Source organism: Euprymna scolopes, chromosome 33 (assembly GCF_053919585.1).
Source record: "Euprymna scolopes isolate OS-2025 chromosome 33, ASM5391958v1, whole genome shotgun sequence".
NCBI lineage: Eukaryota > Metazoa > Mollusca > Cephalopoda > Sepiida > Sepiolidae > Euprymna > Euprymna scolopes.
Genome location: NC_136514.1, coordinates 78,946,078 through 78,973,244, shown reverse-complemented (window position 1 = coordinate 78,973,244; position 27,167 = coordinate 78,946,078). Strand labels below are relative to the sequence as shown.

At 34.9% G+C, this 27,167-nt stretch overlaps 1 protein-coding gene across 2 annotated transcripts; it reads left to right on the top strand.

Moving 5' to 3' along the window:
* The first annotated feature begins 1,788 nt into the window (after positions 1-1,788).
* Positions 1,789-27,167, top strand: LOC145258308 (COX assembly mitochondrial protein 2 homolog). Of its 2 annotated transcripts, none has more exons than XM_080116356.1 (4): positions 1,789-2,027; positions 9,919-10,023; positions 13,159-13,230; positions 27,097-27,167. In XM_080116356.1, the coding sequence occupies exons 2-4, from the start codon at positions 9,943-9,945 to the stop codon at positions 27,136-27,138; spliced, it is 195 nt and encodes a 64-aa protein (XP_079972482.1). In that variant the 5' UTR covers positions 1,789-2,027; positions 9,919-9,942; the 3' UTR covers positions 27,139-27,167. The 2 variants fall into 2 exon arrangements, with proteins under 2 accessions (XP_079972482.1, XP_079972483.1); XM_080116357.1 differs by having other exon boundaries at positions 1,886-2,027; positions 9,916-10,023.

Sequence of the window (27,167 nt, the reverse complement as noted above, 5' to 3'; positions counted from 1 at the left end):
GTATTGGCTGAAGAGAGCTTGATATGGATACCTAAAACGGTCCTAATTATCGGGCTTGAAACCGACGGTACCAATGACTTGTCTCATTAACAACTTTCTGTACACAAAATACAAAATATAAATACGCTCTTATTTTTCGGATTTTCCTTTTAATTGAGCACTCTGCTGGATTTCGTTTTCCAAAAAAAACTAATGATATATATATATATATATATATATATATCAAGTGACTTGTCTCTGTGTGTGAAGCGTCTCTACCAAACTCCTCTCTTAATATTTGATCTACAGATTGTTGAAACTTCATATATAGGGTATTTAGACCTTGGGAACATTTTTGATTTAGCCAGTAAAAACAAAGTTGACCATGGCAGGAATAAATTGACTAACTTCCGAGCATGCGTACATATACATTTTTAATTTAAAGTTGTTTGATTTTTAGCCTTTTTAATTTTTTTTTTTTATTTTTAATTTTTTTTAATATCCATCTGGCGATAGCTTATACGATAACGATGAAAGCTCAGGTGCTAAATAATGACTATGGCTGGAATGTTTTGGTTTCAATTCTAGCTGATGACACCGGAGTGTAGAGGACTAGGATATATAAATCCTAATCCCGTTACAAAAGAAAATAATGAAACGAATGGAATGAAGGAAACAAAAACTCAATTGATGGATAAGATAAACGTGTCGTTTATTTACTGACGAAAGAATTAATGTTTTAGATATAACACGTGTTCATGTCCGCGCGGGTGTAACCATCGTTTGTTGCGAGATTGGTAGTATAGAAGGAAAAAGGAAATGTGTGTTCATCTCACGTTCGGGTCACTATCGTTTGTTCGCGCATGGGAAGAGAAGTGAGTGATGTAGTGGAAAATGGGAATGATAGTCCAGTGTGTAGACAAAGAAAAAGATAGAGGGTTGACATCAGTTAAACTGTACGCCATGTTAGCAGTCAGCTACGCGGTGGTGTTCTCTGGCACAAGTAGTAGATAGAGAGAGAAAGAGTGAGAATGTCAATCCAGTTCATGGAGAGAGAAAGCGTATAAAGTGTACATACTGTCTGTTGGCTTTTTGTCCCACATAGTAGCAAGTGGCGTGAGACATGCGCGTGCCTGCCGAAACGGCGGCAGCTGGTGCGCCGACCACTCACCTCGGAAAGCGAGTTGGAAAATGGGCTGGAAACAGCTTGTCTCTTGCTTTTATAATTGTTTCCGGTGGTCTTTTGCGCATGTGTGGATTTCCTTTGAAAGGGAAGTGACGTCGTCCATCTGTGCGTACATGTGCGTATGTTAGCGTGTGTGTGTGTATACATGTGAATGTGAGTGTATGTACGTGAACGTGAATATATGTATGTGTGTGGACGTGTGAGTGTATGTTTGTGTGCGCGTATGTATATGACAAGTAATATGGCTTGAAATGTGAACGTGTGTTTTTGTGTGAGACTAGAAAAGGCTCGCGCAGGAGTCATTTTTTAAAAAAACTTTTCAAATTATTACTATATTGGACATACTATAATAATCAATCGAGAATTTTCTCTTATAATAATAAATGCAAAATTTGTATGAATTAAAATATCATATTTTAGCATATATTACGACCAGGGAATGCCAGGCGACCTGCTAGTTTTTTCTTTCTTTCTTTTTTTTTTTTTTTTTTAAATTATCCCCTTTCTGCTATTTGTACTTGTGACATTTTTACCTGAAGTCAATTCATGGCATGAAGTTAGAATACACTTAAGAAAGCGCCGTTTGTGTTTGACTAGAGTTATCTCCCTTTCGTCGCGACTTTCGGATTTGTATTTTTTCACTCAGAACCAAACAAAAACGTTTTCCTTCTTTTCTTTTTTTTTTTAAATCAAAAATTGTAAATATTGTTTTATTTTTTATTTTCATTTTCACAATTGAAAGATTATTATTTTTTAGTCCAAGATTGGGTTTATTTATTTTCGAGCGAGAAAGAATAACAATCGGATGTCCTCCGACTTAATTTACAACAAAGGTGACTTGACTTTCAAGTGATTGAGTTACGTAAGTAATTCCATTTTAATTTATTTAGTAAGATTTTATTTAATTTTTTAAAGGTAAAACCGCAGTTTAATGGCCTGAAAAATTCTGTCCAGGCAATGAATACTGTTTTATCTTGTTACTTCATTAAATATTAGTAAATGAGAAACCATTTCGAGTTAAAATCTATTTAGTGTTTACGCTTGTAAAGCACATGTTTGAAATGTGTACATATGCTGAAATAAAAAAATAAAAGTTACTTCACGAGGAACGTGGACCCTGCCTAAACGGGGTTTAATTTAATGGCTGCTCCCTGAGATTTTCTTTCATTTTCTTTGTATATATCTCCATACACTTTTTTTTTAATCGAGCGTGTATTTATTTTTGAATTTTTTACATTTCTTTATTTAAATTTGATTATTACTTTTATTTCATGTTTGTTTTTATTTTATTTTCAAAACTTTTTTGAAGGTACTATTTGAGGCAAAAAAAGGTACTAGTAGTGCAAGTGCACTTATTGGTCCGTGCTGAAATAATAACGTTATTATTTAAAAAGCCATTCTTAACATGGGGAGGGTGTTTTGTACCTATTCTGTACTTTAACCTTACAATTGAATAATAAAAAAACATATCATAAAACTTTAATTAAACTTGGAAATACGATTTTAAAACTAGCGCGGCCCCCGCGGATCAGTAACTGCGGGTTTGTATTACTGTACATATAGATTCGAAAAAGTTGTCAAAAAACAAATATATAACAAATAAATGTTATCAAAGGCAAGATAAGTTACTTTTCTACCAAACTGGATATAATTCACGTGTTTTTATTCAATTTAACATGTTTATTCAGCTCGAAAAACATGCAGTGTTTGATGTATTGGAAAATTCAAAATGGGGGCCGACTCTCTCTTAAACACGGTAAGTTCGGGAAAAGGTATTATAAATAATAAACTAGACAAAATACTGTTAGAAATTCGCTCAATATATGTTACCGTGACATAGGTTGACATATATTCGGCGTTTTTTTAATAGTATTTTGTCTAGTTTATTATTTATAACACCTTTTCCTACACATACCGTGTTTAAGAGAGAGTCGGCCGCCATTTTGAATTGTCCAATACATCGGTAAACACTGCATGTTTTTCGAGCTGAATAAATATGTTACATTGAATAAAAACACAAAAAATATATCCAGTTTGGTAGAAAAGTAACTTATCTTGCCTTTGATAACATTTATTTGTTATATATTTGTTGTTTTGACAACTTTTTCGAATCTATGTGTACAGTAATACAAACCCTCAAAGATAAAATTAGGGTACCGGATTGACAGTTCCTGGCTGCTGTTCCCGACTGGTAGTACCGGATTCCTAACTCTTTGGTAGCGCTTAGAGCGGCTGCTCCATCAACAGTTGAATAATATCGGGATGTTTGTAGTGCCATGTCGCGCATGGAAAGGGACCCTGCACTCATCCCCGGTGGGCTTTCCTGAGGCCACAATCCTAATTGGAGAAAGGTCAGCTGATGGTCTACTTGTGATGCATGTCTGATGCTCTGCATAACCTCTTGTTTAGCTCCCCCTTACCTAAACCGAAACTCTTTAAAAAATATGATGACAGTACAATATACAAATAAGCTTAAACCGAGCTTAGGGTCAAACAAACTCAACTTGCCTCCTCCCTTGAGGCTTGCATTCACAAATATCCGTGGGCTTAGAACTAATTTAGCTGATGTTGAAGCATTTTCTCCCCGGATATCTTAGCACTAAGTGAGATTAACCTACACTCCTCCATCCCCTCTAACTACTTTAACATGCCTGTATATCTCCCACTCTGCCGTAAGGACTCTGACAGACACATGCACGGGCTTGGAGTTTACATTCGTAATACCCTTCCCCTGACTAGAGAAACAAAACTAGAATCGGATGATCAATCCTTTATGTGCTTTAGACTAAACGTGCAACATAACATTAGCTACTTTTATTTTCTCTACTGCTCTCCCTCGACCCAGGACTGCACCATAATAAACAAAGTCTCTGACAGCATAGACACGGCACTCTCCCTCAATACTAGCGCACAAGTACATGTATTTGGTGACTTTAATGTCCACCACAAAAACTGGCTTGGATTCTCTACTTACACAGATGCAGTGGGCAGCACAACTCATAGCTTCACTATATCTCACTCCCTATCACAAATTGTTACATTTCCAACCCGTCCAGGAAGAACAACACGCATCACTTCTAGATCTGTTTTTGACCACAGTTTCCGATGATTGCATAACGAAGGCCGACAGCCCATTCGGGAACGCTGATCATGCAGTGATAATGGTTGAAATCGCCCTAAACTCTAGACCCAAAACTGAAGAACCAGTGCTCAAAACAACGAGATATTATAAAAAGGCTGACTGGGAAGCCATCAGGGAACTAATCAGAGATGCTCCATGGGGAAATATTTTTTCTCTTCCTGCTGAACAGTGCGCAAATGAGATCACTGAATGGTTCAAAACTGCAATTGAAGCGCATGTTCCCATGCGGAAATTTTACAGTAAGCCCCACTCTCCCCAATGGTTTACTTCGACTTGCGCAACTGCCATTGCTCAAAAGCAGCATGCATACCGCAGATTTAACCGACATAAGTCCAGTTCAAACAGACTGAAGTATATAGAAGCTAGAAATAACGTTAAGAAAGAAATAGCGACAGCTAAGAGAGAATTTATGGAAACCACTAAAAAACGCATCGAAGCACAAAAACTAGGAACTCGAAACTTCTGGAAAATCTACAACAGTGTAGTAAATAATGGGCAATCAACAATTCCCCCACTAACCAACAATCACAAGGTTGTCTCCTCAGCAACCGAGAAGGCTAACATGCTTGCCAGTCAGTTTGCCTCAAACTCCACACTGGACACTTCCAACCACCCCCTACCTGACTTTCCTATGTGGACAGACGCCATGCTAGACGATTTGAAAATCACCCCTGCTCAGGTGCATGCTATCATAAAAAACCTTGACACTTCACAAGCATGTGGACCCGATCTCATCCCAGCTGTGCTATTAAAAAAATGCTCAGCCGAAGTAGCTCCAGTTCTCTCCAAACTCTACAACAAATGCCTTAATGAAGCTTGCTTTCCGGGCTGTTGGAAAACTGCTTCTGTTGTACCAGTATTCAAGAATTCTGGCAAAAGGACTGACCCATTAAATTATCGCCCCATTAGTCTCCTCCCACTTTTTGCCAAAATATTTGAGACCTTAATTAACCATGCTCTAGTCCATCACCTTACAGATGCTAAACTTCTGACTGACAAACAATATGGATTTAGACAAGCCCGTTCTACAGCAGACATCCTAACTGTAATCTCTGAATGTATATACCATTCACTGGACAAAGCGGGGGAAGGCAGAGTGGTAACTCTAGATATATCTAAGACTTTTGACAGGTTATGGCATGGGGGTCTCCTCAGGAAAATTAGATCATATGGTATCACTGGTAGAATACTTAACATAATTAAATCCTTCTTAGATAAGAGAAAAATCCAGGTTGTCCTCGACGGTTGTACATCTAAACAATATGATATAAATGCGGGAGTGCCCCAGGGGTCTATCCTTGGACCTCTATTGTTCCTGATATTCATAAATGACCTCCCCGATAAAATTGCCTCTGAGATGGGTATATATGCCGATGACACTACACTCTCTAACAGGCACAGCAGGAAGACGAATGAACACATTTCTAAAGAAATGGCAGAAACACTAGAGGAAGACCTCCAATCTGTAGTGGAATGGCGACAAAAATGGATAGTTACATTCAATGCTGCCAAGACTAAATTAGTTTCATTCAATAATTACAAGAAACCCTCTCTACCACCTATAGCAATGGCCAACGACTCTTTATCCGAGAGTACATCTTTCAAACTCCTTGGCCTAACGTTCACAGGAAACATGAGTTGGAACAATTACATTGAAAGCATTGCCAGGGCCGCTGCAAGAAAGGTGGGCTCTCTCTAACGTGCTAGACAACTACTACCACCCGAAAGTATCCTGTACCTCTATAAGGCCACCATTCGCCCATGTATGGAGTATTGCTGTCACATTTGGGCTGGTGCATCTGCTACTAGTCTCTCGCTCCTTGACAGGGTTCAAAAGAGAGTCGCAAACCTGATAGGTCCTGAACTGGCATCTCTTCAGCCTCTGTCCCATCGACGAAATGTTGCATCCCTCTGCCTGTTCTACAAGTATTTTAGTGGTGAATGCTCTGATGAACTGTAAGCACTTGTACCCCCACGACGTGAGCACCCTCAACAAACCCGACAGGCTGCTAAATCCCACCCCCACACTGTAGAGATCCCTAGATGTAAAAGATCTTTCTACTCCAATAGTTTCTTCCCCAGAACCGCCAGACTTTGGAATTCCATTCCAGGTCCCTGCTTCCCCAACAGTACTGACGTGCAGAAGTTCAAGTGTAACATGAACCGACATCTTGCTGCCCAAATCCCTACATAGTACCCTGGTAGTTGTTGCCCCTGATAGTAGCCCCGCCCCCTACACCAAAGTAGCAATTTGCCTTGTTTGGGGTGAAAATGTAATAATAAAAAAAAAAATATTGTGAATTTAACTTGAAAATACTAGTTAAAATATAGCACACACACACACACACACGATGTACGCACAATTTGCAAATATAAGAATTTAGTACTAGTGCACTTATTGATCCGCGCAGAAATAATAATTTTATTATTTAGAAAGCCATTCTTAACATGGGGAGGGTGTTTTGTACCTATTCTGTACTTTAACCTTACAATCTAATAAAAACAGATATCATAAAACTTTAATTATTACTATACACATAGATTCGAAAAAGTTGTCAAAAAGCAAATATATAACAAATGTTATCAAAGGCAAGATAAGTTACTTTTCTACCAAACTTGATAATTTTTTAGTGTTTTTATTTAATGTAACGTGTATATTCAGCTTGAAAAACATACAGTGTTAAACGATATATTTGAAAATTTAAAATGGCACTGGACTCTCAATTGAACACGGTAAGTTTGGGAAAAGGAAATAAAAATAAAAAAACTATACAAAATACTGTCAGAAACCCACCGAATATATGTCAACCTATGTTACGGTAACATATATTGAGCAAGTTTCTAACAGTATTTTGTATAATTTTTTCTTTTCGAGCTAAATAAACATGTTACATTAAGTAAAAACACCGAAAGATTATCCAGTCAGAAAACTACTGACACCTGAAAGTATCCTGTACCTCTATAAGGCCACCATTCGGCCATGTATGGAGTATTGTTGTCACATTTGGGCTGGTGCATCTGCTGCTAGTCTCTCGCTCCTAGACAAGGTTCAAAAGAGAGTCGCCAATCTGATAAGCCCTGAACTGGCATCTAAGCTTCAGCCTCTGTCCCATCGACGAAACGTTGCATCCCTCTGCCTGTTCTACACGTATTTTAGTGGTGAATGCTTTGACAAACTGCAGACACTTGTGCCCCCACGACGTGAGCACCCTCGACAAACCCGACGGGCAGCTAAATCCCACTCCCACACAGTAGAGATCCGTAGATGTAAAAGATCTTTCTACTCCAGTAGTTTCTTCCCCAGAACCGCTAGACTCTGGAATTCCATTCTAGGTCTCTGCTTCCCTAACTGTACTGACATGCAGAAGTTCAAGTGTAACGTGAACCGACATCTTGCTGCCCAAATCCCAACATAGTGCCCCAGTAGTTACTGCCCCTGATAGTAGCCCCCTACACCAAAGTGGCAATGTGCCTTGTTTGGGGTGAAAATGTAATTAAAAAAAAAAAAAAAAAAAAAAAGTTAGGTAGAAAAGTAACTTATCTTGCCTTTTGATAACATTTATTTGTTATTTATTTGTTTTTTGACAACTTTTTCGAATCTATGTGTACAGTAATACAAAACCAACTTGAAAATACTATTTTAAAAAAATTGTTGCGGGGGGGGGGACTATGGGTGTCGGTGTTAATCCCACAAACTCAAAATAATAAAAATCAAAATCAAGTGTAAAAGTAGATTGGTTGGTGGTTTTTGTTTTACGGCATATCAACCCTTTCCAGGTTATTTAATGCTGAATCCGGTGATTTTTGAAGAAAATTTTTTTAATAGAATATATTTGTTTTTTGCAAGTCGGTTTCTAGTTGGGACCCTAACAGGTATTACCACTCCGGGTCAGAGTGGACCTGGGAGCAATGGCAATTAAAGGGTGGCTCCACACTCCCCAAAGCCCGCAAGCTGGGGCTTCACCATCGGATATAGTTTAAGGTCATATCCGGGACTGTAAAAATGGAGCTGAACAATCAAGCAAAAATGACTGAGACGAATGGATAAATGAGATAAAAAATTTATTTTATAAAAATTGTAAATAAATGAAAAGAGAAGATAATAAAGTTTCTTCTTAGTTGTTGTCTCTTCCTGTGACTGAGGTAATGAAATGAAGTAGAAAAATGAAGGTTCTTGGTTAGAAATAACCAGTTCTTTTTAGGAAAAAATAACATCACTTACTTTTGCAAAGAGATAGAAAAGGAGAAAAATCCATTAAGGTAAAAAATTCATTAATTAACGATTAATTAATTATCGAGCGTGCATGCGTTTAACATCCTGTGGATGGAGATCGACATTGATGTTTACAGCATGCTTGTTGGGGGTCGACTGATTCGTTTGGGTGCAAAATGCCTTTTATATAGATCCAAACTGGTTCCACGGAGAAATTTTTTTTTTTAATTTGTTTCCTTCGTAATCCAATTGGATGAAAAGAACATCTTTGTGACGTAAGATGCTCCCCAAGACGTCCGCGTGAAAAGGTGAAGTTTCTTTCATAAGTCCACAGAATTTGCGTGGGTGTAGAAAGACGATGTGTGCACGGCTGAAGTAATCTTTATACAGTCGTGGCTATGTGCCATTATTCTCTTTGAGTAATCTCGATGCGACAGCGGCGAGGCTACAATAAAATAGTGAGGACCAATAATTGCACTAGCACCAAGAATTTTTATACAAAAATAAAATTTTGGGAGCAAGAAGATTTGGTCACTGTGGCTTGATTGTCCCACTGAAGACTTACCTGTAAAGAATTGCTTTTTAGGGGTATTATCCTCAATCTCCCCCTGTTAAGAACAGCTTTCGGACTAAACATCCATTGGAGGTAAGTCTTCAGTAGGACAACCTGGACACATTGACCAAAGATTTAAATAGCAGGTTTCTAATATAACATGATGTATTGGCCAAAATGGTCATATGTCCAAAGTGCCAAACAACCTGTTCCTTTTACAGAGAAAAGTCGCAAACTGTGTTCATTGTATTACGAACGAAAAAAAGGAAAAAATGCTGTTTCAGTGTGAGTGAGAGGAAAGGGAAATTTTTTGCAAAATCTAAACTTCCTTACTGTGAAATTATATTTTTCGTCACGCATTTCTTAAGTAAAATTGTAGGTCCAGAAAAATTTAGGAAAAAAAAAAAATAAAAACTGAACGAAATTTAAATTTCCATTCCATTTTTTTAAAACCTCAAAACAGAGTGCTTTTAACAAGTCTTACTATTTTTTTTCGTAGGTTTCGACTATTTTTGATTACATTTGAAAGATTAAAGCTTAAAGTTAATTTCCAAAAGAAAAAAAAAATATTTGTACACGTGAAAAAAAGTTATAATGAAAAATGTTTTCACAGCGACATTCGGAAACTGACAAGTTAAGCTAAATTTTGAAGTTAAATAAATTTGTTGTAAAATACATATTTTCGAACACAGTGTGTCGCACAAGACGGTAGATGTGTTGTCCTAAAAAATTGGACAACAAATCAGTCGGATACTGTCAACTGAAAGTGAAAAAGAACAGACAATCTTGACTATAATTAATCTTACTGACCTTTTGAAAACCATTATTTTTTCTCTTGTTAGCAGTGAATATTTCCAGTGGTACGAAGAATGCATCCGAACCTCGCCTCTCACTTACATATTTCTGACTGCAATAGAATCATCGAAGCTTTAAAAAAGTGCCACGATGAGGTGGGTTTACAACTTTTTCCTCTTTTAATAACCATTGCAGATCCTATAGGGAGAAGGGAGTGCAAATAGGAGAGTCATGGTCCACATAGAATTTTTGGTACAAATCACAGCAGCCCCTTACACTTCAGTGCCAATATTTAAGATGAAAAAAAAGTAAAAAAATTCTTTGATTCCAGACCATAACAAAATATATCCAGCAAGCATTTTGTAGTACACAAACTTGTTTTAATAACAAGTCATAGGTTGTTGCTCAATGGATAGTGATGTCTCTGTTTCCTCTTCTCTTTCCTTATGTTAATACAGTTAGCAAATAATATTTTTTGTTTAACTTTATGAAGTAACCACATTGACAAGCAATTTAAAATTTGTACTATTAAAAACTTGTTCTTTAATCTATTATTAATTTGTTATAATTGAATGTGTAGATATTTTAATGGATTATAATTCAAGTTGTGTTAATTTAATGCATTATAATTCAATGGGCATTAATTTAATGAGTTATAATCTAATATATTATAATTTAATAGGTCTTGATTTAATGGGTAATAATGTAATGTACTGATATTTTGTTTTTTATTCTTATAATTTAACTAGCTTAGGTGCCTGGCATTGCCCGGATGTTTGGAGGTTTGTGTTGAGCAAAAAAACAACAAAAAATGTGGTAGTAGGCAGGCAGGCAGGCCAAACCTGTTACGCAAAGGCAGAAAAAAATTCTGGCATCTTACTGCTACTCCATGACATGACCGGAAGTTTGGAACGTTAAAATTAGGCAAAGTCAATCCAACCGATACGATGACTTGCAAAAATGGCTCGCAAAAAATCGACCCCTCCTTGTAGAAAACTGCTCAGTTTAGGGTGAAGGAATGAATGTTTTTGGCCAATTTTTCAATAGTTGTCGTCCGAGACATCGAGCTTCAAAATGATACTGATCTTGTGAAAATCTGTCAAGTTTTAGGCAGACATACATACATACATACATACATACATACATACATACATTTAAATAGACAGGTGACATTTATATTATAGACTAGCCTGAGAGCCCGGCGTTGCCCGGATGTTTGGAGGTGTGTGTTGAGCAAAAAAAAAAAAAAAAAGTGGTTGTAGGTAGGCAGGCTCGAACCCGTACTGCAAACGAGGAAAAGAATGTGAAAAAAAAAAAAAGTGACATCTTTGCTGTTGCGTCTATCGCCAAACCGGAAGTGACGAAGGTTTAAATTAAGGCTAGTCAATCGAACAGAGGGGATGACTTTCGAAAATATCGGCAAAAAAATCGACCCCTCCTTGTAGAAAAGTGCCCAGTTGAGATTGAAGAAATTAATGTTTTTAGCTAATTTTTCAATATTTGTCGTCCAATGAGTTGAGCTTCAAAATTGTGAAAATCCCTTGCCTCTGTCGAAAGTTTAAGGCAGACATACATACATACATTTACACAGACAGGTGATATTTATAATATAAACTAGCCTTGGTGCCCAGCATTGCCTGGGTGTTTGTAGGTGTGTGAAAAAAAAAAGTGTAGGCAGTCAGGCTCGAATCCGTGACGTGAAGGTGGAAAAGAAAATGAATGAAAATCTGGCATCTTACGCAACAGGAAGTGAAAAGCGTTCAAATTTAGCAATGTCAATCAAAACGTTGACTTGCAGAATGAGTTCACGCAGGCACAGAAATGAGCAACTAGCTTTCTGCTGTTTTATTTATTTGTTTCCCCATTTGTTTACGATGTTAAATGTAAAAATCGAAAAAAGAAAACAGAAAAACGAAAGTTAAAACTTCTGAAAAAAAAAAAACAGGTGAAAAATGTCTGAAATTAGCCTGTTTCGATATTAAAATTAAAAAAATCGGTGGGTACCAGGGTGTTTTTGGGTGTGTGGTCGGGGGTGGGGTGTTAATGAAAACCTAAGAATAAGCGAAGTAAAAAAAAAAACAGAAAAACAAACGTTATGTGAAAAATGGCTTAAATAACACTGCTTCAATATTTAAATTTTAAAAATTGAAAAAAAAAAGAAAATCTCACACCACGATTCGAACCCAAAACGTTTAGATAATGAACCAACGTGCTAACCAACTGAGCTAACACAACGTACATGAAATTTAGTCAGTTCTTCAACTATTTAAACTAAATCAGGTCATGACGTCATCTGAAGCATGCGTAGAACCGGTCGTTGTCATGAGAGGACGGTTTGTGTTGCCCCCCCCCCTGTAGAAATTTTTCGATATTTTTCGGGCAAAGGATGGAGCTTCAATATGAAACCAAGTTTGTGAATTTTTGTTGTGTCTGTCGAAAGTTTTTAGCAGACACACAAACACACATACATACATGCGAACATACATACATACACACATTTTCGCTTTATATATATACTAGCGGGGGGTACCCGGCGATGCCCGGATGTCTTGAGGTAAATCAAAACTCTGGGGGTGGGTGGGGTTAAATAATAAAAAAATGTTTTGGTAGGTGAGTATGAGAATCGAACCCGTACCCTTGAGTTGGAAATTAATGCGTGAAAAAAAAAACGGGCGACGTTAACCATTAGGCCACCGCGACATACAACATACACAGGTTTGAATTCATTTATTTAACTATAAAAACAGGCGTGCGCAATAAAAGTTAACTCTGCTGCTTCCATTTGACCTAATTAAGAAGGTCAAATAGAAGTCACGCAGTTGTTTACCCAAATTTGACTGTTTTTTTCCCCAACAGATGTTGGGGAGAGGGAAACCAGCTCCCAATTGTCCAAATTGAATAGCAATTGTCTGATGTACAACATTGATCAAAGCTGATTGCTTCTGGACATTTCCTGGCGCAATGCTGAGGACTTGTTAACTTTGAATTAGTTTCGCTTTTTATACGAAAAAGCCTCATCAACATGCGAGACGCCAAAATAGCAATAATTTTGTAAAAGTCAATGTAAATAAATCTAGATGCAACGCGCTTTCCCAAATTGTACATATTATTATTTAGGATGCATATAAACAGTTGTAAGCGATCGTAACGACCCCGGAACCGTGTGCGAGAAAAGCCTTTTGAAGACCTACACGAAATGGTCACACACATTTTGCCTTTTATATATATAGATATAGATGATTGCAAATTGAAGCTGCTAAAATTATTTTTGTTGTTTTTACTCTTTCCAGAATCCATTGAAAAAATTCTTAGGACATTGTAATCAATTAGACAGAGAATTGAATCGCTGCCTGAGAGAAGAGGTCAGTTTATAAAGCTTCTAGTTTTGATGTCATGTCTCTTTTTCTTTAAATTCCAGGTGATCTTCTTCTTCTTCGTTATCATGTCGAAAATTGAAATATTGAATTTCAAGCGAAACCAATAGTATCTACTGAATTGTTATGTTGTAGTAATGAAAATATTAAAAACATTATTAAAAGCGATAAAATAGAAAATTATTTATTAATGGAAATAGTTTTTGAAGACAGTTAGTGAAAATTGAGTTTTGCAAAAAAAACAAAAAAAAAAACAAAGAAACCGAAGAGTTCTAATCATAACAAAAGGGAGGTAAATATTTCTGAAAACTGAAAATCCTTGGCCAATTTAGCAAAAACTTTTTGCTGATTGTCTTCGAAAACTATTTTAATCAATAATTAATTTCTACCCTATTGTTTTTCGTAATTTTTGGATATGTTCATTACTGTGACATAACGATTTAGTAGATACTATTGGTCTCACTTGAAATTCAATATTTCAGTTTTTCGAATTTTGTTACAATAACAAAGAAAAACCCAGGTTTATCCTCAGACCCCCACCCCCCACAAGTCTTGGATATTTCCATAATTTTTATACACCGTCCGCAACACTAATATTACGAATCTTGTGAATGTGATCAGGGTTTTACTGTCAGCCGTGAATTGTTGGACAAAATATGCTGCTTACTTATAATTACATTTACCAAGTTATCTCTGATTCTTTCTCCTCTGATCTTGAGCATGTGGTACAATGGGGAAAGAGGTGGCTGGTTACTTTTAATACGTCTAAAACCAAGCTTCTATCTTTACATCATCAACACTTTGATGCCCATCTGGCATCAATTGAAATGAATAACTCTTGTCTTGGGGAGGCTTCATGTTTTAATAAGCTTCTGGGCTCGACCTTAACTCCCGATCTGAAATAGAAAACATTCATCAAATCCATTGCCGAAGTCACTGGAAAAATGGTAGGATCCTTCTACCGCTCCAGTAGATATCTCACTGCTGATGCAATTCTCTACCTATATAAAAGCCAGGTACAGCCAACGATGGAGTACTGTTGCCACATCTGGGCAGAAGCTACTAAAAGCAGCTTATCCTGCCTTGACAGAGTTCAAAGTAGATTTCGTAGATGCCCTTTTCTCTTCCCTGCGACTTCTTTCCTACAGAAGAGACGTTGTGAGCCTGTCTTTGCTTTATTGTTATTTCCATGGCAAGTGCTCGCCTGAGCTCCAATCCATGATCTCCCCTCGCCAAACTTTCACGAAAAACACCCGTCTAGCCAAAACCGCTATCAACAATTTCCCACACTCTTTATCTGTTCCTAAACCTAATGCAGATTCCATGAACAAGGCTTCTTTCTTAGAACTGCACGCCTGTGGAACTATCTTCCATTTGCCTGCTTTCCAGCTGATTACAATCTGATTGTCTTCAAACAAATTCTTGATGAACCGTCCCCCTAAGTAATCCAATTTACAAAATTTCCACTACTTATGTTTACTACGCTATAATCACATTGACTAATGTATGCCTATTAACCCTTATCCTCGAGTGGCCACTGGGCCTTGATAAGTGGTGATTCCTGCGTAAAAAAAAAAAAAAAATTAAAAAACGAAAATACAGAAAAATATTTACATACTACTCATGGAACAAAGATGTTATATTCCAAAAAGTCACATAAATTGATCAAGCAGTTTCTTTTTAATTTAATTAAGAAAATCAAATTTTATGAAGAAGTGAGGGGAGAGGCATGGTACGGCCATATTGTTTTAAATTTTGCTAAAATTCAAAGGCGACAATTCAATTCGACTACAAAGATTTTTGTTTGTATTCAAAATAATTAAAACTTTTTAATCGCTAAAAAATTGTAAAAGTTTTTCTTAATCAAAAAAAAAAAAATACCTGATCAATTTACGTAATTTTTGGAATATGACATCATAAAATTTTTTTCTGTATTTTTATCTTTTCCTTTTTTTTTTCTTTTTCAATCATGTGTGATACTAAGCAAGTACTCAAAATACACTTCTAAAATTTTGCAAAAGGCCGAGCGTGTCTCAGTATCACTCAGCAAGACCATTTTTAATCAATCTTGTCATTTATTTAAAACTATGGTACTTGTAAAGTTTAATCACGACACTAAAAAAATGAAAATATTGAAAAGTTATATTGTACTTACCCATTATAGAATGAAGTTCTCCCCCCAAAATTTCACTTAATTTGATCAAATAGTTTTTTTGTTTTTTTTACAGTTGAAAAGCAATTTTTGTATGACAACGAGCTAAAGGTAGCCATGTTTGAATTTTTAGACCACGAGAAAGGGAGGAGAGGGTGACACAGGGAAATAAGTCTAAAGTGCCGACATGCCCCCTCCTCATGTTAAATAATAGCTTCTCTTCCTTTCTCATGGTATAAAAATATAAACATGGCTACCTTTTGGTCGGTGTCATAACAAATTATTTTTCCGCTGTAAAAAAAAAAAAAAACTACTTGATCAAATGAAGTGAAATTGTTTCTGGAGAACTTCATTCCATAATGGATACGTACAATATAACTTTTTTTTTTTTTTCAATTATTTTCATTTTTTTAATTTCTTGATTAAACTGTACAAATACCCAAACTATTTACAACGATGGTATAACTATACTTAGATTTTTTTATTATCTGTTTGGATTGAATATCCTCTCAGTAGTAGGTAACTGTTAAATAAAATATAGTACTAGTAGACCGCCTGGTGTTGCCCGGTCGTAAAATACTCATAAATATTATATTTTAATTAATACAGAAACTGAGACATGTGCATGTGAGTATTATGTTTTTTTTCTAAACAGTTCACTTCTCGTAAATGAAAAAAAAATTACTCAAGCTGAGATTGAAACCAAAACCTAAAGACAGTGAGTCAGGTACGATAACCATTAGATCAGCTTGACATGTCTTTACAAAGTGTTTTCAAACCTATTTATTCTTAATAAGAAGAAACTGTCATGTTTGCGATTTGTGCATGTGCAGTCATGAAACAGTTGACAAACAGATAAAAATTTGACTCCCAAGTACCAATTTTTCAGTTTTAACCCCTTAGCATCTCTTTTTATTTTTTTTTCCTGAAAACCGATTAAAATGTTTTCCACATGTCTGAATATCCTATATACCAGATTTCAAATCTGTAGATCAAAAATTCGTTGAGTATATAAATTGAAAGTTGTTCTTGCTCTCTCTCTCTCTCTCTCTCTCTCTCTCTCACACACTCACAGATTTTCACTTTTATAGATATATACAGGGTGGTCAAAAAGTCAGGTAACATGTTAAAGGTAGAAAAAACAATATGATCCATTATAATCTCTATTCATTTAATATTATTTGTTTAAATATTTGAGTGTAATATATAAACTTTAATTTTAAATCTATGTGTTATGTCATTTATATTCTTCTTTCTTTTATATTTTAATGTATGGTACTTAAATATACGTGTATTGCTAATATCGTTTTTCTTTAAAATGTTACCTGACTTTTTGACCACCCTGTAGATTATATATTATTGGTCCTCCGCTAAAAGAAAGGTGGACCTGTAAATTCACCCTTATCCGTTCGTCTGTTCGCATTTTTCTCAATAACTACGCCTTGGAATTTTTTGAAATTTTGCACAAACATTAAACATGATATTAGTAAAAAAGTAACAGAACGGATTTTCCAGGAAAACACTGGTTGCCTCCTGAGGGGGGTGCCTTTCGGGTTAAAATGGCTAAAATTGACACTTTTGTGTTTATAAAAAAAAAATTGATGCCTTAGATTTTTATAAAACTTTCTGAAAAGTTGTAACTAACTTCTATATAATTTTGTTTGTCTATATTTTGCGATAACTCTTGGGTGTGCCCCAGGCCTCTTTTAAGGTTAATAAAAACACTCCATTTTTGGGACTATTTTACCATATTTGTCCAGAATTTTCTCTGCATGTCTATTTAGCAGTTTTGCATGGTGCTGAACTTAAATTTAAATATGTCAAGGCCTTGGGGACTTTTGGGACTAAATGATGATGGACTTGGTCATTTCTTTTTTTTGCAGAACTCAGTTACATATGTTAAGGCCTAAATTTTTTATTTTCACCAGGATTTGACATCCCCTGAGGACTTTTTAGGCTAAATGAGGTGAGGTGGGGGGCAAATGCTGAACTTAGTCATTTTTTTTTATGTCTCTTTCACGAGGGACCATGCATGCTTCACTTGTTTAATTTTTATATTTATTGTATAGCACTGTGATATCTTCAACTTCAACACTTCTCATAGTAGTAATGATAGTTATAATGGTGAAGGTGTGTAAAGATAGTCTGGTTCTTTCTCTCGTGTTTATTAGTGACAGTTTAGTAATACATTTGCTTCTCCATCTCTCTTAGCATGAATATAGATTGTAACCAAAACAGAAATAGTCACAGTAATTAACAACAACGTATTATTACTGTCACCTGTGATTTGTAATTTGCGTTGGACACACAGCAAATCTCTAAAATTGTCAAATAGGTCAACAGTATTTTGGCATCACTCAGCAAGACCTCTAGCCATTTATTTATGTACAGTTTTTGCTTTGCACCATTTGTCTGGAATCCTTATTTTGCTGAAACATTATCCTCCGTCAAACATTTGCCATATTCTAAATGCCTTGCTTCTCTGGATTAGATACATTGAAGCTCTGACATTTAACAATTGATTTGATAATTATTATTAACCATCTTGTCGATAACAATCATCTTGGCCTTCAGGCCGGGATCAAAGTGTAGTATCTGTTCCAGCAGATACTGCAAGCAAAGACCATATGTGGGGGAAACCCCACATATAAGACCTTGGTCAATGTAGGGTCAACCCTTCATACCAATTGTCACTATCCAGCTCCTTTACTCCCCAGGGAGTTGGTCCCCATTTCCCCTTCACTCCTTACTTTTTAAATCGGCCTTGTGCCTAATTTGCTCAGTGGGGGGAGCAAATAAATATCTCAAAGTGTAGTATCTGTTCTTCAGATGCTGCACTTCAATTTCTTGTTCTTTCTCGGTGGAGGAGAAATCCTTCACGACTGAGACAATTTTTATTTTTGTTCCTTTTCTCCACGTTAAAAAACGACCCTGGTGTCTAACTCTGTCCCATGGGGAGGCATTGTAAATAGGAACAGTCATGATATCTTTAACCGCAACACATGTTTAGTAATGATAATGATGGTTGTGGTGTGCAGGCGTGTAAAGATAGTCTGCCCCGCTCTTTCTCATTTGTTAGTAGCAGTTTGGGTTAGACCTCTGATTTTTCTTCTCTCTCTCTGTAGCAGAAACAGAAATATTTTTCTTTAGTGTGAATTTAGTTTTAGATTTGACATACCAATGCAGTTTGGCTAAAAAAGTACGTTTGGATATGAAAGACAAGGTAAACTGAATAAATGACAATATTCAAAGATTTCAATAATTTATGATTATTATTTATTAATCAGAGTAATATGTCGAACCAGGATGATATCAATGGTGTTATGTTATGCGTACCAAAAATTAATATAACTATTAAAATGTAAAATAATTATCTTGTTTATTAAAATGATTTGTTTAGTTTAACAAAAAAAAATGCACCCCCATATTAGAAAAGACACCTTGTATTAAAAAAATGCACCCTATATTAAAAAATACTCCCTCTATAATAAAAAAATGCACCCTATATTAAAAAAAATGCGCCCTATAATAAAAATGCACCCATATTAAAAAAAATTGCACCCCATATTTAAAAATGCACCTTATATTAAAGAATACACTATATTAAAAAATGCACCCACATATTTAAAAAAATGCACTTTTTATAAAAAATGCACCTTATATTAAAAAAATGCACCCCATATTAAGAAAACACACCCCTTATTAAAAAAATGCAGCCTATATTTAAAATATGCACCCCATATTAAAAAAACTAAAAATATTAAAAATACACCCCTCATATTAAAACAAATGCCCCCCCCCCCTGTTAAAAATGCGGCCCACATTAAAAATGCACCCCATATTAAAAAAAATGTACTCTATACCAAAAATGCCCCTTACATAAGAAAAAAATCTTACTGGTGAAAATGCAAACAATTTTTTGTTTGTGGCCGATCTCCCGTGGTGAGGTCAAGCAACTGACCTCTGGTCTTCTTCGAAACTGTGGCTCGTGATGTCTAGTCAGCCAGGAGCTTGCCATATGAAATTCTAAGCACCTCTGTCTCAAATTCTTCTGAAAGCGAAAAGCGAAGCTCGGATATGCCAGAAAGAAGAAAGACAAACAAATCAAAATTCTATTCTACTAAAAATTAATTTCACAAAAATTACGGTTTTTTTTACAGATATATACACGTTCAGCTCTTAGCACATTTTAAAATTCACAAATCTCTCTTTTTCATAGATGGCACTCTGGTGAAATGGAGAGCGGGGGGTGGTCAGGCGTTTGAGAGCTGGTTCCTCTCGAGGTTGGCGCAAATTTCTCTCCAATCTGTCTAAAATAAACTGGGCGCTTATTTTTATATTCCGAGACGGGTCGGGGTGATGTGATCCTATTCAACCAATCGGAGCCAGCTACGTATCTGGGGTTTCCCCAGATACATGTGCGTGTGTGCAATTCACCAATATTACCAGTTTTGTAATCTGGGACCAAAAATGACATCCGTTCACATGACCCCTGGGGTCAATCCCTGTCATTCAGAAAGCCATTGTCTGAAGGTGTTCTCCAGGCCAACAAGTACAATCTCATTTCTACTTTATTCTGACGTTTCCTGTTATTGGATTTTTAAACAACAAAATATATCTCTGGCTTTTCAAACAATAAAATATATATATCTATATATTTAAATTCAAGTATTTTCGATATCTGCTGTTGTCCGGGATTAATTTAAGCAATTTTAGCATATTAACCCGGTGTTTCTCAGGTCTCAGAGGGGTCTCAACCTCCCCAATGGGGAGCAAATCACTCCCTCAAGTCAATCACGGTATAGTTTACAGAATGTTATGTGTGAAAGTCAAGATAAAACTGGTGTCAACTGAAAACTGTTCTTTCTGTTTTCCTCATTGGTTGGGGTCTTTTATACCATACTTGGTTCATTTTATTTACCTTATCTTGTATTCAAAAATATTTTCCCACCAAACCGCATTTTCATAACCTTTAAACAAACTACATCTGGTGTTATAAGATTAGGTTGTCTGAAAATACTGGCTTCCTGACCTAAAAAGCACCAAACATTGGTGCTATTATTTTTTTTCTTTCCCTTTGCAAACTCAATCATGTTCTGCAAAACTCGAAACAGAAACAATTATCATCTATAAAACAACCAAACTAAACACCATAAATAAATATTTGAGGATAAAACTTAATTATTTATATCATAAATAATTTTTGAGGATAAAACCTAAATATTTGTGGATAAAACTTGAAGTCTAAAACCTTTTTCCAAAATTATCGGGTTTGGCATTAAATAACCTGAGAAGGATTGATATGCCACAAAACAAAACAACCAAATCAAATCTTTCTCATTATATATAAGTTTTAAAAATACAAAATACAAATGGCAAGAAGATGTAAATATATGGATACGTGTCGTGCAGCATATTTTTCAGGAGAATCATATTATTTGAACAAGTCTTTTCGTCTTTAAAGATTTTGTCACAACGTTTCAGGTGAGTTAACCTCTGACCTTTCTCTGATGCTTTTTGTCGAACTCTGAAATTTGTATGGAATTTTGAATAGAACCCTTTCTTTAATCCATGATGGTAGGTTATTCTCGTTCCAGCAGTCCCAACCAGGTAAAAGTCATAATAATTTGTAATTTTATTCTTCTCACTCTTCACTGAGGATTGAACCTTCAACCTCCATAAGACTGTTACTTGGAACTGATTATACTCAGCACTTATATCCGTTACGCCTCAGGTCATTGTGGATAATTCTAGTATGAATTATTAAGAGTTTGAACCTATTTTTATTTAAGATTTGTAGTTTTACTATTTTTTTCTGTTGAGTTTGACAAGAGACACTTGAAGATTGGAGGTTGCATCGGTTGAAACGTTGTGAGAATAACAATTAAGATGAGAACAGTAGTCTGGATAATCCAAATAATCCAACCTAAAAAATCCTCATCTAAAAAGTCCAGAAATATCATCTTACTTTGTCCTGATATGAGAATTGCTAGGAGACCTTGTGTTGCCGATTAGGTGTGGATATTTCCTTCTAATTATCTCGCTCCCATCGCAGGAAGATGTGACACAAGGTCAAGAAAGTTGAATTTTAAAAGCCAATTCCCTAGATGAAGAGCACTCTGGCCCACAGAAAGTGCCTGTACAGCCCTATCAGCATCCCTGGTAGGCATGCCTCGGGTTATTAGCAATAAACTAATCACTTCTCAAAGAGCGAGAAGTCACAGCCTGGAAGTTTGGACTTTCTAGAACTGCACAGGATTATATCTTAGAAAAGAGAACAAACCACTTCAACAATGAACTAAACGCTGATTTGAGACCGAGGAGAAATCCTTTTCTCACTTAGGAATTAAATCATTTTTTTTTTTTTTTTTTTACTCAAGAGGTATAACTCTAATTCATAAAATAATTTCTGGTTAAAGGGAGATAACGTTGGTTCTAACACTGAAGTCTATATATTAATACTAATAACTATACAGTAGAACCCTGGGATATGGTGGTCTTAGGATACGTTTTTTTTTTTTTTTTTTTTTTCCAGGTTATGTTTTTCTGTCCTCTGGTTACAGTATTTTCCCCGCCTTACAGTGTTATTTATAATGTTATTTGATTATATACATGTGTATTATATGCTGTACTGTATTTTGTAAGTAATTTTTAATATGTACTGTATAAAATTTTGTGTTGCCCCGTCATACGGCGATTTTACAAGCCCGGAACGTATTTATACCGTATCCCGGGGTTCTCAGTATTAATATAAATAAATATACTAAAATCTGAATAAAATAAATACGTATTATATACGTTTGAAATAGAAAAAACAACAACGCTTTATTACAAAATAAACAGACATTTATTTTGTTTGAAAATTATGTTGAAATTCATAAATATATCAGTATGTTTTTTTTTTTTTTTTTTTTTTTTTGCCATGTTGTTACTGGGGCAGAGAATCAGAAAGTAGAAGTCCGTTTGTTGTCTTTACGGTATTTTTTTTTTAAATCTCGGAACGGTGCGTTAGGTCACACGGGATTCACGTTAAGATTTCTTGTTCCTTAGAAGCGCCGGTTGAGTTTGAATAAAATAAATACGTATTATATACGTTTGAAACCAAAAACAACGCATTATTACAAAATAAACAGACATTTATTTTGTGTTAAAATTATGTATTAATATAAATAAATATACTAAAATTTATATATTGATACTGATAATTAATATTAATAATATTAGTACCTATTAACGTCTGTGTGTCATGATTTCCAGATTATATTAAATTAGATTATATTAAATTAGATTAATCGCCCCCTTAAGAAAGACGCTTTATCAAATCTCCAATACCAACTATTACTACGATATTATCCCATCGATTATTGTACACAAAATAACCCTTGTCCCCGAGTGGCTTATGGGCCTCGATAAGTGGTGATCCCCATGTAAAAAAAAAAAAAAAAAAAAAAAATTATAAATTATTTGATCGGGAGATCCTATTTATTAAAAAGGGGGATAGGTGATGATATACTACGAACATTAAATTAATATATAAATTCGTTAATTTAATGTTCGTAGTATATTATCACCTGCTATCCTCCTTTTTTAATAAATAGGATCTCCCGATCACCGAAGACACAATGTAAAAAAAAAATTAAAATAAAAAAAATGATGTCGCCTTTGGGCCGTACATGAAACTAAAATATACCTTCCTTGTCTTCTAGCTAGGATCCAAGGGCAGTATCTGTTCTGTCTAAAGATGGTATAATTATATCATGAGGTTTCCGTTCGTCCTGGGTGTCCATACAGTGGAAATATATCACAGACTCCTATAAGGATATTGGAGATAAACCGTAATAACCAAATATATTCTGACACTACATTAACCAGATTACTTAGATAAATATTTTTACAGTTTTAACAAAAGGGATACAATAATATCGCAGAGTCTCCATTCACGTTGAACTTTTATTGAATGCCCAGCAGCAATATATTACATATGAAAGATGCTGCTGTGGAATTTCCACAGGTTCCGTTAGTATAAATTATTGAAGCATCTGTAACAGAACACATATCAGCACATGTGAAATAATCAGCAGTAGCTGAAGGATAGCTGGCTAGCGAAAATATTAGCAGCAGCCATTAAAACATGCATGCAAATTAGCAAGTGTGCGCGACCTTGCGTCACAAGAAAAGGAAAGAAAAATACTCCACGTAGTCGAGAGAAGAAGCAAAGTGTACCGGGGAAAATGGATGTGTGAATACGAGGGCAAGAAAGCGCTGGCTAGCGCCAGTGTCGGGTGGTGGGGGTAGAGACTTTTAAAAAGCATGTGGGTGCAAAGAGACTTTAGAAAGATAATAAAAGGCGTTATTTTGGAGGAACCACAAATAAATGTATTTTACTTGCACTTAAAAAAGGAGCTGAGTCGAATTTTTATTTCTGTCCAGTTTTATTTGTTTGTTCCTTTGGTAAACGTTTCCTATGAAAAAGAAACACTTGCAAAAACCAAAACATTTATGATTTAAAAAAAATGTAAATGTTTTTTTTTGTAAGTGTTTTGTAAGTGTTTATTTTTGAATGATAAATGTTTACCAAAAAAAAAAAAATGAAAAGTGACTTTATCAACAACTTATTTAATATCCCAAATTTAAAACGTTTGATATTTAAAATCTATCTTTATTGATTGTTGAGTATAATCTGAGCTTTGGGTGAATCTCTTACTTTTTGAACGGATTAATTCTATTTCTTTTAATTGAAGTGGGAATAATTATTTTGAGATGCGTTTTTTTTTTTTTTTTTTTTTTTTTTTCAAGATACGTCGGCAATCAATTTTTGACCCCATCTAAAAGTGAGAGACTAGTGGTAGATGCACCAGCCTATGCGCCAACAATACTCCGTGCATGGATGAATGGTGGCTTTGTGGAGATATAAGGCCACCATTCACCCATGTATGTATGTCGCATTTGGGCTGGTGCATCTGTTACTAGTCTCTTCTGGACAGAATTCAAAAGAGAGTCTCCAACCTGATCAGTTCTGAACTGTCATCTGTGTCCCATCGACGAAATGTTGGGTTCCTCTGCTTGTTCTGCAAGTATTTTAATGGTGGATGCTCAGATGAACTACAAGCCCTTGTACCCACTCGATGTAAATACCTCCGACAAACCCGATAAGCAGCAAAATTTCACGCCTACACAGTAGAGATCCCTATATGTAAGAACACCAACTGTACTGACATGCAGAAGTTCAAATGTAATGTGAACAGACATGTTGCTACTCAACTTCCTACATAGTATTTCAGTATTTCTGCAACTTATGTCTCCGATAGTAATCCCCTACATCAAAGTGGCACTGTGTGAAAATGTAATAAAAAAAAAAGAAGGTATATTCAGGTGTGAGTAATTTTCTAGCATAGTAAAGGGAGCCCATCTTATTTGCAGTAACCTTAGCAGTGATCTCATGTATTTGTTTCAATTCATGCCTGTGAATTTAAGCTGAAATTTAAGTTTGAATGATGAGTTTTCATATAAGGTGTTAGTTGTCATGGCAATCAATGGTTAAGAAGTTTTTCTTGTAATTGTAAAAGGAAAGAAGCTTAGTCTTAGTAGCATGAAATGTTACAAATCCGTTTTACGGCTCCGTTCCAACACAGAATGAAAATCTGGTAAATTTTTACGACGTGCCCCAGCATATTATAAACACTCCAACCTCTCCATGTTAAGAACAGCTTTCAGAATATATATCACACAACCTCGAAAGGGTGTTTATTTTGAAAGCCGTTCTTAACATGGGGTGGTTGGGGGTGTTTATACTACACTGGGGCAGGTCATAAAAAAATACCGAAAATCGTTTTTTAAAGTTTTCTCTCATATTTTTGGAAATGTGTACATTCGTTTTTCCCTATTGTCTGTTAAAGAGCGTGGTGTCATCACCAGATATACCCATCTCGGACACAATTTTATCAGGGCAGTCATTATGAACATCAGGAATAATAAGGGTCCAAGGTTCAGATAAAACATGAAATACAATTGAAGGGAAAACTTTTTCCTTTTCTTATTTTACTTGTTCTTTTTGTTTGTGTAGTGGGCATGCGTAGAAGTGTCGGAGAATTGTGTGCGTGCTCTCGCTAGACACCTTTTGGAATACAAGAAAGCACTCGCCCAGGTGCAATATGAGGATGCCTCTTGAAGCATTCTGTGGTAGCATGGTAGATCGCTCGTAGCATGTGCAGCGAATTGCATTAAAAAGGGTTGTGATGCGGCAAATTGATTTGCGGAGAATTTCCAACACTGATTTTATTTTTGTCTAACATGTTTTTGTTCTTCTTTTTCTTACGATTTATTTTTATTATTATTATTCTAATATTGCTTATGTATTAAATTGGATACAAACTGTACCATTTTTTTTTTTTTTCAGTAAATACTAGGTACGTGCAAAATGAATGCTTATGCTTGAAATGTAAAGACATTTTGACTCTTCCCTTTACTTAAAAATTCACCAAAAATCGGGAAATTAACCAGATTTTAATGAAATTTTCAATATCTATCAAATAATGATCATAGAATATATTGACTCAATTATTTTTATTTAAATCTTAGTGGAAATGTATTATTTTGTTTAAACAAAATATACCATTACTAACGTTATGATTTTCAGTAGTAAAAAAAAAAAATGAATGAATTTATTTTTGCTTTTTTTATGAAAATGAAGTATTGTAAATTATTACAATTAAAAAAAATATTAATTTTTACAGGAACATCATGAAAAATGCTCCTAAAGTCCATATTAATGAATTCGATATAACTCGAAGAAAAATTAATTTTTTGAACTATTGATATCATCATTTTAAGCATTGTTTATTTAATATTTTCCCATAAAAAAAATTATAATTGCAAAATATATTTCTTACAGGTTTCGCATAATTTTTATATGTAAGATTCTAATGCTTTCCTTACTTGCATGAATGTGAAACTTTTGGCGTAACATAATTTGTACATAATCTTGAAAAATAAATAAAAATATTTTAATTTAAAAGCAGGAACATAGAAAAATAATAAAATTAAAAAATCGTAAAAATCCTACAAACGTTTTTGATAGGAATGTACGGATGTATGGCTGGGAGACAAAAAAGAAAAACAGCACCCCCTACCTCCGTTTAACTACCTGACACCATTTTCAGACAGCCTTTCGACTACTTAAGATTTTTGGCTACCGTATAATCTATCTTTAGAGACTTCAATTTTGTTGACATTCTGCCAAGTAGGAATTTCTTGCTTTTGGGAGCTAATTAAGCTACTTTTTGTATAAGCAACGTGTTTTTTTTTTTTTTTTGTTTTTTTAAAAAAATTTTTTTTTTTAATATTTAATTCAGTATATTAGAACTTTACTAATTATCATTGAAATAGACTCAGAAAACTAATATTTATCCTTCAAAGGATTTTTTTTACAATTAATTTATTTAACTTAAAAATTTAGCCAAATTGGTTAGCTCGCCATGAAAACATTTTTTATAACATTTTTTTTTTCACCTGTACAAATATTTTTTCTTTTGGAAATTAACTTTAATCTTTCAAATACAATTAAAAAGTAGTCGAAAACCTACAAAAAATTATGATAAATCGGCTTTCTCCCTATCTTTATGTCTCCCTATCTTTATGTCACCATTTTTTCTTTTTTGCTTTGTTTTTATTGATCAGTTTGTTTTATTTTTTGTTTTTTTCAGAGAGAAGAACGGCGAAAAGCAAACAGGACGAAAAATACATGACAATAAAAGTTCAATGAGTTATAAAAAAA

Bases quoted from the DNA above. Each gene is read 5' to 3' on its own strand.
- LOC145258308 (XM_080116356.1), top strand. From the start codon at position 9,943: ATGCATCCGAACCTCGCCTCTCACTTACATATTTCTGACTGCAATAGA. The intron at 10,024-13,158 runs GTGGGTTTACAA...TACTCTTTCCAG, and splicing joins TAAAAAAGTGCCACGATGAG to AATCCATTGAAAAAATTCTT. The intron at 13,231-27,096 runs GTCAGTTTATAA...TGTTTTTTTCAG, and splicing joins ATCGCTGCCTGAGAGAAGAG to AGAGAAGAACGGCGAAAAGC.